This window comes from Phodopus roborovskii, unplaced genomic scaffold (assembly GCF_943737965.1).
Source record: "Phodopus roborovskii unplaced genomic scaffold, PHOROB, whole genome shotgun sequence".
NCBI classification, from domain to species: domain Eukaryota; kingdom Metazoa; phylum Chordata; class Mammalia; order Rodentia; family Cricetidae; genus Phodopus; species Phodopus roborovskii.
This window is the reverse complement of record NW_026126409.1, coordinates 711,793-723,947: the sequence shown is the minus strand read 5'-3', so window position 1 is coordinate 723,947 and position 12,155 is coordinate 711,793. Positions and strand designations below refer to the sequence as shown.

At 40.8% G+C, this 12,155-nt stretch overlaps 1 protein-coding gene across 8 annotated transcripts in view; it reads left to right on the top strand.

The window, feature by feature from the left end:
- The first annotated feature begins 602 nt into the window (after nucleotides 1-602).
- Nucleotides 603-12,155, top strand: part of Ints10 (integrator complex subunit 10) — a 28,883-nt gene continuing 17,330 nt past the window's right edge. For all 8 annotated transcript variants that reach the window (XM_051181926.1, XM_051181923.1, XM_051181924.1 and 5 more), the window contains exons 1-7: nucleotides 603-760; nucleotides 1,217-1,284; nucleotides 2,850-2,953; nucleotides 3,573-3,712; nucleotides 4,539-4,620; nucleotides 4,992-5,132; nucleotides 9,901-10,072. In XM_051181926.1, coding sequence (XP_051037883.1) covers nucleotides 632-760; nucleotides 1,217-1,284; nucleotides 2,850-2,953; nucleotides 3,573-3,712; nucleotides 4,539-4,620; nucleotides 4,992-5,132; nucleotides 9,901-10,072 — 836 coding nt within the window. In that variant the 5' untranslated portion in view covers nucleotides 603-631. The remainder of the gene's footprint in view (nucleotides 761-1,216; nucleotides 1,285-2,849; nucleotides 2,954-3,572; nucleotides 3,713-4,538; nucleotides 4,621-4,991; nucleotides 5,133-9,900; nucleotides 10,073-12,155) is intronic.

The window sequence follows — 12,155 nt, the reverse complement described above, 5'->3', positions numbered from 1 at the left end:
TTTGGCTCAAATGCAAAACAAAGCCAAAGTTAAGGTGTCATTGATTTATACGGGAGCTATTTTTCTGTTGGTCAAATGACCAAAGATTTTAAAACTTGCTGGGTGATTCGGACACAGAGCTAAGTATTTTTCTAAGAGCTAATTGTTCAGTATTGGAGAAAAACAACAGATGCAGGCGAAACAAACACACAGTTGAGGCGGGGCGGCTGAAGAGCAACAGGTGAGCCTGGGTCTTCCGTGTGCAGGGGTAGGGACGTCTCAGCACCGTATAGCCCAGCACTTAGGAGTGCTCTCTCTCACCAAGGGCACTCCAGCCGGGGAAACCAAGCTTGCGGAAACACAGGGACCGCGTCCAGGCTTTGGCGTGGTCTCGCATCCACAGAATCTCGCTTAGGGTCCAGGGAGAACGCTAGAACCTGGAGCTAAGGGTTGCAAGCTCCAGCGCACGGGATAGCAATCCGAGGGCTGGAAATCCACTTCTCCGCAGTTTACAGAGGACTCCGCAGGACCGCTGCGCCGCGTGGTTGGCTGGCCTGTGGGCATGCGCAGTGGCCGCCCGCGGAGGTGAGGGTTTGTGTTGGTGGCGCCCTTGGAGAGGAGCGCCCTGCCGGAAGGGCTAGTGGCCAGCGTCATGTCGGCCCAGGGCGATTGTGAGTTCCTGGTGCAGCGAGCCCGAGAGCTGGTGCCGCAGGACCTGTGGGCAGCCAAGGCGTGGCTTATCACGGCCCGCAGCCTCTACCCAGCCGACTTCAACATTCAGGTGAGTCAGACCCGGCGTCCCCATCCCCACGCGCGGAAGGGAGCTTTTGGCTGAGCTGGGTGGCCCAGGGCGCGGTGCACGGCCGCTCCTCCCTCCCCAAGTCGCTCCTGTACCGCTCCACTTTGCACAGTTGACCAGCCTTCTCCCCAGCGCCTGCAGAGGCGGAGACCAAACGCTAGGTTAGGGCCCAGGCCACTCATTCATTGATCGTGGTGGTGGCGGTCTCTGTTTAGTGCCTGCTGCTCTGAAACGTTATCCCAGTTGATCCCAGAAGCCCCGGGGATGAAGTGAGCCCAGATTCCCACTCCTGAGCATCGAACCACCAGGGGTGCTTTGTGTTCAAGCTCTCCTTTCCCGTGCGGGGATTTTGGGTGAAGATCCAACTCTGAGCGGTGTTGCAGGTGAGCTGGAGCTGAACCAGCTGCCAAGGTGGTGACCCTGTCTGCCTTGTTTCAGTATGAGATGTACACCATCGAACGGAATGCAGAGAGGACTTCCACTGCGGGGCGGTTGCTGTATGACATGTGAGTTAATGTTTGGGATCCTTCCAAGACCTCTTAAGATAACTACAGTTGATAGGAGTTGGGACTCTGCATCTCTGGTACCCAGAATGCAAGCCTTCTTAATTGCCAAAACGCCTTCTGCAGAGTCAGCTTAACTTATTCTTGTATTTTAATCCCAAAATGGTATCCCCTGGTTCATTTTTTCCCCAATTACAAGCATTCGGACAGTAATTGGTAGAAAAAAAGTGAAATCTTTCTAAACCAGACTTAAGCTGTGTGTATTTCTGTGCCTCTCTATGTAAACACATGGATAAATTGGGGAACTGACAGTGAGGGCATTCTACTCTTACTCTGAAGCTTACTTCCATCATGCACTGTGATGGACTGTCTATGTCTACTTTATAGAGATGGGTTCTGTTCTTCATTCACAAGTAGCACTCTCCTTTCTTGGTGCACATTTAGTTTCTAGTTATTTTAAATTATGATTAGAATGTTGATAATTCTGTAGTTGTATTTTGGTGTCTCTGATTTGTGGCTAAAGGATATGTGTATTTTATCACCTATTAAATTACTCTCTAAAAGGGATAACCTAAATATCCATTTCTACAAAAGATATGTGAGAATGCCAGTTTTCCACACTCTCACCAACCTTTATATGACCATCTCTATCTCCTTTTCTTTTCTTTCTTCCTTTCTCAGCCCCCCTTTTGTTATTTTCTTTCTTTCTCTTGGACCAGAGGAGTCTCACTTTATTGGCCAGGGTGGTTTTGAACCCAAGACTCACATGTCCCACCTGCCCTAGCTCCCTTCATAGCTGAGGCACAGGCTAATATACCATTACACTAGGCCTGTGTCACGAGGGAAAATCATATCTTACTGTGTTGTTTCTTAAGTTTGTGCCCCTGATGCTACCAACAGTGTTGAGGATCACTGCAGCTGTTCTGTTTGGTGATTTAGGGTCTGTGATTTGCCATTTTTTGTTTTGTTTTGAGTATTACTTGCTCTTTTTTTTTTTTTTTTTTTTTTTTTCTGTGACTGGTAGAAAGCAACTTGGACAGGAAGGGTGTATTCTGACTCAGGTTTAAGGATACAGTCCATCTTGGTGGGGAAAGCTTGGCAACAGGAGCTGGTGCATGCAAAAGATGAATGATGGCGCTCAGCTTGCTTTTGTTTTCTTTTTTTCTGAGACTAGGTCTCATGTATTCCAGATTGCTGTGGGTTCAAATTTGTCAAAAGTAGCTGAAGATGACCTAGAACTTCTGATCCTCTTGCCTTTACCTCTCAAATGACAAGCATTCACTACCACATATGGTTTATGGGGCACAGGGATAGAACCCAGGGCTTTGTGCATGACAAGAAAGCACTCTACCCTCAGAGCTACATCCCTAGCTCCTCATTTGTACAAACATCTAAATACTTTGAGTATTCACAATTGTTTTAACTAATAGATTGTTTTTGTGATTTGTTTTGGTTTATTCTGATGTATATAACCATTTACCTAAAGAAAGGTGATTGTCCCTAAATGCTGATATTCTTACTTTTTTTGAATCTGACATCTTACTTTAATGCATTCATTTTAAAAATAGGTTTGTGAACTTCCCAGACCAGCCAGTGGTATGGCGAGAAATCAGTATCATAACATCAGCACTGAGGAACGATTCACAGGATAAGCAAACCCAGTTTTTAAGGAGTGAGTACAATAACAGTCAAATAGTTTATAAATGACCACTTCTGCAATGTCATATCTGTCACAGACATCTCAATCACACCTGTCATAGTGGTATCCACATTGTGTTTTATTCCAGGCAATGGAAGTTCACAGTGGTGTCACTTGGTCCCTTCAGAATTTACTTAGAACACATTAAGTGTCCTTATGGGATGGTAGTCTGTTGGTGAGATCAGGAGACTGTATTTTGGACATGTTTTGAAATGACCAGAAAACATCTATAGAAAAACCAGGTCTTTGCAAAATAGAAAAATGTCAAGCTTATGTGTTGGTTGCTATAGCCAATCAAAGACCTCCAATTCTAGATAATTAGCAAGCAGATGGTTTTGGTCATTTCAACTTAAGCAAGTTCATGTAGCTAGCTCTGTGGTGATGAATTCCACAGGTTGTCCTTGCCCCCTGGATCATCAGGCTTCCAAATTTTCATGATTATTCCACAAACAGCTTACACCAAGTACTCTGCAGTTCAAAAGTCTGCTAGTGTGCAGGTGAATTCTGCATGTTCACAGTTTTATGAATGGAAAATACCTTGCATACTTCTTTGAGGTAAACATTTTCTTTGTGAAAAAAACTTTGTTCACAGGCTTATTTGAAACTCTCCCGGGCCGGGTCCAGTGTGAAATGTTACTGAAGGTGACAGAGCAATGCTTCAACACATTGGAACGATCAGAGATGTTGCTATTGCTTCTGAGGCGCTTCCCTGAGACAGTTGTGCAACATGGGGTAGGGTTGATGCTTCCCCTTTCTTAAGAAAAGACAACACTTGCTTACCAGTTGATCCCTTGAATCTCATTACACATTTCTAGAAGTCGTTATCAACCTAAGGCTGTAGTCCTCGAAATTTTGACAGTGGTATCCAGTAGAAAGTCACCTATTTCCATTGTGTTTGGCAATGTGTTTGAGTTTAAGTGAGAGTCAGATGGCTCAGTGGGAAAAAGTGTCAAGCCCGAAAACTGAATCCCATCCCTCAGTCCCACATGATGGAGGAAGAAAACGGATCACAGAAAGTTGTCCTCTGACCTCCACCTGAGAGCCATGGCACATTCTTCTCCCCCATAAATAGATAAATTGAAAATAAATAAGATAAGAGTCATAGTTTATGACTTTAACGATAAATCTTCAAGTGTTCCTGCCTGCAAACCCTGTTGTGCTGTCTAATCTGTCAGTTCTCTAAATCTGTGAACACTAGTGAGTGCTTTTGGCAAGTGTTGGTAGGTTAGTGTTTGGTACCTGTAGAAACTGAATTCTGAATGTTTAGTGACTTACTGTACCTGCGGATAGTCATGATTCAAACAATTGGTTCTTTTTATTCAAAGTCTATTGTTTACCTCTTCCCATGTCATTTTTCTGGTGTCTGACCTAGCTAACTTTTTCCATACTTTTATTAGTTTTCTATGTCTGTCATTACAGAGCACAAGCAGTAGGGTATTTTCCCACATTTCTGAAAAACTACAATTCTAAAGTAAGGTATAGATGACAAGCAGAAAGAATACTGTTTCTTCCTATGTTTCTTACATTGCGCAGTTAAGTGGTTTTTATTTTTAAACAGGTTGGCCTTGGGGAAGCATTGCTAGAAGCCGAGACAATTGAAGAGCAGGAGTCTCCAGTTAACTGCTTCCGGAAGCTATTTGGTAAGAAACACTGTATTGTGTATTATTTCTTTGGGGTAAATGGAATATCTGGGATTGTCATATCAGGGGTAAGGTCACTTGTACACAGCATAGGAACTTTTTATGTTTTGAAATTTAATCCTGCCTTTAGCTGTAAAGCATTTAAAATAGCTCTTAATTGTGTATTATTTGTTGCCTCTGATAGGATTATATAGGATGTGTGTATGTATGAAGCGCAAATATGGACACTCCAGCCTCCTCCCAGGGCCAGCAGATCTCTAGCCATGGTGTCAGATCCACAGGCATATTTCCTCTATGAACTGGAAAATAAATTAGTTTCTGTCAGAACCCTAGTACAAAAAGTTGAACAGTTTATTTTCTCCTTTCAACAGTTTGTGATGTTCTTCCTCTAATCATTAACAACCATGATGTTCGATTACCTGCCAATTTGTTATATAAATACTTGAACAAAGCAGCTGAATTTTACATCAACTATGTCACTCGGTCCACACAGTTGGAAAATCAGCATCAAGGTGAGTGGGATCACCCCACACCTGCTCAAACTGGCTTTCTCCTTTGCTATATCGATTATCCTTCTCTGGATGTGTATTAGTTTGATAGTTTTCCTCAAAGATGCCTCTAGGATGGAAAAAAAGGTATATAATTAGGAGTTGAAATAGTCCAGTTCTTAAACATCATACAGTTTACCTTGAATGCCACACAGGTGCCATAGTCAGAAGCCACTTTGGACAGCCACCAATCATGAATCCTTGAGCAGAGTAGCACAGTCATCTTACACATGTGCTATGTACCAAGCCACATGATATAACCCACTCCTTAAGTCTATATGGTATTACCTAGTAACCATAGGCTCCTTGAACAACCAACCCCCAAATCATGACACAGAGACTTATTGTAAATTATGAAAGCCCAGCCTTAGCTTAGGCTTGTTTCTAACTCGCTCTTTTAACTTAAGTAAACCCACTTCTATTAGTGTTGGTACTTCCATATGGCTCATGGCTTTTACCTCTCCTCCTGCATGCCCTGCTTCATCTCTGGTGTCTCTTCAGTGCCAAGATTCATCCCGTCTAACCTCTTCCTGCCTAACTGTTGGCCATTCAGCTCTTTATTAAACCAGTCAGAAGGCACCTTGGCAAAGACACATCTTCACAGTGTCTACATAAAAAGGAAAGGTTTTAACTCTAACACAGTAAAACTATATACAATAAGAAAGTTTTCAAGTAAGAATTACATTTGCAATGCCCAGACCATATGCAGTTGGAAAATTTGGAGGAATATCTTTTTAGACCTTAAAACATTTTCTTAAATAAACAACTTAAGTTTTTATATCTCTCAACCTTTTACATTTTATATGTCTTTTTAAGTTTCTTTTCTGAATTTGCTAACAAAGAAAACTGTAACTACAACTTTCTCATCTTCAACTCTAATAGAGAACCAAGAAGGATAAAATATTACTTGAGTAAACAGGAAGTACAGAGCAAAAAACTAACAAAACTAAGAGACAACAGGTATCTGGCTGCCTGGGACAGTCACCACAAGGTTCCTCTGTAGCAGGTCTAAAATATGACAGACTTTTCTGTGGAGCAGGAATTTTGAAATACTGTCTTACCTTGTCTTGGCAAAGGCCTTGTCTTTGGCAATGGCTGTTCTTTGTGTCCTGCTTGTCTAGTTTGTACAGCAATCTGTCAGCAGCTGAGGCAAGTGTAGTTTCTTTGCCCAGTGGGTAACCTCTTGCCACAAATAAAAGCAACTCCATATGGAGGTTCCTAAATGCCCATCATCCTTCTATGAAGTAGATTGAAGCTACCAGAAGTAGACGTGCTTCACTGTCATGAAAAGCCTTAGGTTATTAAAATGTCATAATGTCATATTCTGTAGGTCTCTGACGTGTTTGATGAACATCTATCTCTGTTTGGCCTTGGAAGCATACCTAACATGACTATAAGTTTAATTGTTATAGATGAATAACTCTAACCTGTCTTCCTTTATTATTCTGTATAGCTTTTAAGAACTAAAATTTTTTTGCGTTTTTGAATGAGCTTCATATATACAATACCTTAAGCAAGAATAGAAACATATACAGTATAACAAAAATAACCTTAAATTTGTATCGGTATACAAAAATCCATGACAATGTAAAATGTTTGAGACTAGTAGTTATTTAAAAGTAAACTCAACAATCTACCCTTTTATCATATTTCTGTACTATATCCCACCTTTTTCCCTTCAGAAAGAGATCCCTGAATCTCATCTTCTTCGTTGAGCTTTCTCCTTGACTATGACTATAACCAACCTTCCTTCCAAATGATGACAGACATCCATAACCCGCCAAACGACCAAAAACTACCCACCCCACCTCTTGGGACTATGGGTATCATATTCTCTAGACTTCTTCCTGTTTTCTGGGGGCGATGGAATCTTTAGGGAACCCTGAGGAAAACTGAGATGGTCAAGTCCTGGGAAAACTAGCCATTACATTTTTTGTTCAGTCTCTGTGTAATGGGAAAGTGCAAGGCTTTGCTACATTCATGAAGAGAAAAGTCTATGGGGCTGGACCATCTTGGCCAGCAGCCTTAAAACTGTTCTGGATGTAGAACTCTGAGGACACTGCAACAGAGACACTCTGAGAGACTTTATCACCTGGGCCACCCAATTTCATTGGTGTCTCATCCCCTTGCTTGAAAACACAAACTTTCAAAGGTAACATACATATCTACATTAACATAAGTATGGACTGTGCATTGTACACAAGCCAGCCAAAGATGTCTTTTGTTGGCCTTTTGTGTTGGAACAGGCAAAATACACATCACTTGTCTTGTAGAGGTTTCTTGTTTTGTTTTGTTTGGGTGGGGGTTTTAGGTTTATTTCTTTATGTCTATAGCCAGAATTTTGAGGGGGTTTCCCCTTGTCAAACCTGATCTCTATTAACCTTGAATGAATCCACAGCCTTTCGTTTTCTGGAATAGCATAACCTCTTCCCCAAAGCAATACATTTTCTGACTTCCATTTTAAGGTTAAGGATTCTTAAAGTATCTAGACTGGTTTCATTCAGCAATTTCTGTTACAATCCCATGTCTCATAGAAGCTGTTGTTTGATCATCAGCAATTTAAAAATTCAAAGTCAACAAGACACCTATAGGATCCAAACTCCCTATGTATTTTCCATCTATATGTGACTTACCCTTTTATTTTATCTTTAAAGACTTTATTATTTATAAGCTGTTTTTTTCTGTGACTGTCTCTCCCCTCTTGCCCCCTTTTTTTTTCTTTCTCAAGCCTATATACATTTTTTTTTTTTTTTTTTTTTAAATACACTGTAACCTGTATAGGTTTTTGTTTTTGTTTTGTTTTGTTTTCCTGTCTGGATCTGTCTTTACTGAGTACCTGCAGTATTCTCTGACTATGTTAGATAAATCTTAAACTGCCATGTCAGCTGCTGCATGGCTCAGCTTAGTGCACAGAGCTGATGGCTGGCTCCAGCCCACAGGCAGCAGCTGGTAGCCATTCCTCTATATGCCATGGAGCACTACCCTTCCTGAGAGCCTAAAGGACTAGGAAGCTACATTCATCTCCTTGTCCAGAATTTTTCTCTGCTTTCTCAGGCCCTGTATTTGGATATTAGAGCCCCCATATTGGATGTCATATATTGTATTTTTCTTTGGGCTACCATCTCACAAAAAGCAATATGGAAACTTATTAATTATGAAAGCTTGGCCTCTAGCTTAGGCTTGTCCCACTAGCTCTTGTAACTTAAATTAACCCATTTGTATTAATCTGTGTTTTGCTTCATGGCTTTTTACCTCTTTTCCATCTTGTACCACCTATTTCCTCTCTGTGTAGATTCATCTTCTCTTTTTTTCTCTCTGCCCAGTTCTTCCTAACCTTTCCCTGCCAAGCTATTGTCAATTTAGTTCTTTATTAAACCAATCAGAAAGCACCTTAGCAAAGACATACCTTTCACAGTGTAAAAGGATATTCCTCAGTACAGTTACTCAACTGAATACTGTAGGAAACCCTTAGCACATGGTATATGTGTATCTCAGCATTCCTAAACAGAGACTGTATAGTAAAAACATTGTATAAGAAACCAGTTCATGGCACTTGCCATCCACAGTGCTTGTAGGACCAAAAATTGACTGGGTGTGACAGGGTTCAGTGGAAGTATAGGGCTTGATTCACTGCATGCTGCTGTGGGCTTACAATTACTGTAGACTCAAACGACATAAAATCTATTAAAATTTTTCTTTCTTTATTAATAAATTACTACTCTAACTTTCAACTTTTTGATATTTTTGAAAAACTGATTCTTTTTACTTAAAACATACTGCTTAATTAGGAAAATTGTGTCTTTATAATATTTTCTCTAAAAATTTGTTTTTATGTTTTTTAAACTTTGGTTGGAGTGGGGGTTGTGGGAGGAATGTGAAGGGGGAAAATGATGTAATTATATTTTAATTAAAATTTTAAGAATTATGGAAAATAAAGCTAACACCAAAAAGGAAAAAGAGAGAGTGAGAGAACCACCCAAAACTATGTCCCTCACTAACCAGCTCTTCTTTAAAAACAACAAAGCATAAATGTGCCATGATTGGCACCTGAACTGTCCTCCACCCCAGGTCCTGTCCCCCTGGGTCTTTAGCCCCTGGTACACTAACTGGCCAGATCCTTCGTGAAGGGCCTCCCTGGAGTGCTTAGGGGACTGTCACCTTCTCGGACTGTGCCCTTAGTGCTTTGCTGGGTTATTTTTTTTTTTTTTTTTTTTAACCTCTGATTTACCTCTAAGCATTCATGGAACTCTGCTCTAATGAGGACCTTTGGGTATTGGTCTCTGGTTCCAAATTTTGTGGGGGCATTGAGGCGTCTACGATCTTCACTGTGAACTGTCCTGGGGTTGTTCATCTTTTCTGTAGCTGATAAGAGGAGCTTTGTAGTTCCCACGTGACCTTATAGGCCCCAGTTGTGTAAGCAGCTATATCATTGAGGAGACCCCTTTGAGGGCCCTGTGGGGCTAATGTGCCAGTCAGTACTTTGCCTTTTGAGTGAGGATTTAGATGTTTGTTTCCTAATCTAATGCCACATATATAAGTAGCAAAAATTGTAGCTTGAATGGTTTTTGTTTGTTTGTTTTTTAATACTCCTATGAGTTTTTTTCCCCTATTGTGATGTATTAGGTCAGTACTTTTGTTTTTTGAGTGAAGATTATTTTTTTCTCTCTCTCTGTCAAGTGCCATATAAATAAGTAATGATACTAATTGTAGATTCCTTTTTCTCACATCTCAGGTGCACAAGATACATCTGATTTAATGTCACCCAGCAAACGTAACTCTCAGAAGTACATAATAGAAGGACTGACTGAGAAATCATCCCAGATTGTAGACCCTTGGGAGAGGTTGTTTAAGATTCTCAATGTTGTTGGAATGAGATGCGAGTGGCAGATAGATAAAGGGAGAAGGTAAGGAATAGTTTATTTCCAGAATTGCTTATTAAATCCTTGGTTGTGTCATCTCAGAATCCTTGTAGAAAACAAACCATTAAAAAATAAATCAGTATCATGCATAGATACAATTCTTTGGGGGGATGGGGATTTTATTATAGTCACCATTTATGCAAGAGAAGAGGGTACTTTTTCATCTCATGCAAAGATTCCTACTGAAAGGTGAACTTCCGAAATGGTATTGAGTGGGGCTGGAGAGAGTGCCTGGTGGATAAAGTGCTTGCTGCACACGCGAGGGAGGAACAAGACTAAAGCTGGGCAGTTGGACAGCTGTCTATGAGGCAGAGCTGGAACTCTTGGAACAAGCTGGCCATCTAGACAAGCTTGAACTGGATTGTTCTGGTCCAGTGAGAGCTCTCTTCTCGACAAATAATGGTGAAAGTGATGAAGATCAGCTTCACATGCACACGCACTTACATGACTCCAGCACCACCCATCTACTGTGCCACACCTCAGTGAACACACCAGTGTGCATGTCACTGCTCCACAAGTAATTACCTGTTATTCTTTTATTTGGGCATTCATGGCCTTCCTTAATCTACCTTCATTTGGTGCCCAACAGGAAGTCCACGAATGCCCAAATAAAGAATAACAGATATTTATTTGGGGAACACTCACACAGTGAAGATAAATAGCTGCTGCGATCCTCTGACCCTGGAGCCCTTCAAAGTGCAGGGAGAGAGAGAAAGCCAGACCTCGCCTCTGTCTGTAAACCAGCCACACCCTGAGGCCAGTACCTCAAATCTATTGATGGAATAAGTTGGCACTACATCTATCTCTTTCTCTCTCTCTATCTCTCTCTCTCTCTCTCTCTCTCTCTCACACACACACACACACACACACACACACACACACACATTAAAATAAAGAATGCTGAGTGTAGTGGTGCACACGTTTAATCCCAGCCCTGGGGAAGCTGAGACAGGAGGATCTCTTGAGTTCAGTAGCCAGGACTTTACAGAGAAACCTTGTTTCAAAAAATCAAAAATAGTAAAAAATAAATAAATGTAGAAAGAGATGATGCTGAGAGCTTGATTCTGTTTTATTTGTGCAGAGAAAAGAGAAGTTAACTTGGCATACTTCTGTCATGAGTTTGTCTTTGTTCTTAGCTCCAATAAAGAATAACTTTAATAGGAATAAACATGTCTCATAAGAACTTAAGTGGCTAGCACAATGATAAAAAGATGAGAAGCAATAAATCCTTGGGATGGAAAAAAACTAACACTGAACTATTGATAGGACTGTAAATAGTTCAGCTATTATGCAAAATAGTGTGTGGCTAGAACAATGATAAAAAGATGAGAAGCAATAAATCCTTGGGATGGAAAAAAAAAAACTAACACTGAACTATTGATAGGACTGTAAATTAGTTCAGCTATTATGCAAAATAGTGTGTGGGGTCCATAAAACTGATCTTAATCTACCTTATAATCCAGCATATCAAAGAGACAGCTGTATATTTATATTGGTTAATAACTGTTTTCAATAGCAATAATATGGAATCAATCTAGATGCCCATGAGTGGATAAAGGACCTGTGAGTGATATAGATATATTACAATATTATTTAGCCATAAAGCATCGTATTAGGCAAAATGGATGGGCCTAGATAACGTAATTGAAGTTAGACACAGGGAGGTTCATCATGTTCCCTCTCACATGGAGGTCATAATGCCATTTACAGTGTAGAATGGTGATTGATTGGGCCTTTGAATGAGATGGGGAGGAAAGTAAGGAAATATTAGCTAGCATATCCCAATATAATTGTTACAGAAAAATAACTCCTGGTGTTCTGTAGGATGGAAGGTGGTGGTTCATGGTAACTTACCTTGTGTGTGGTGCTGAGGTTTGAGCCCAGGTTCTTGCTCATGCCAGGCAAATTCTCCACTGTTGATCCACAGCCTCAGCCCTATGATAGCTTACTTTATACTTAATTTACATAATTTAAATTGGAGGAGCTTCAAGTTTCCAAACTAATGGTATGAAGGCAGGAAATTACCTAAGGGCTAGGCCCGGTGGCACACACTTTTAATCCTAACACT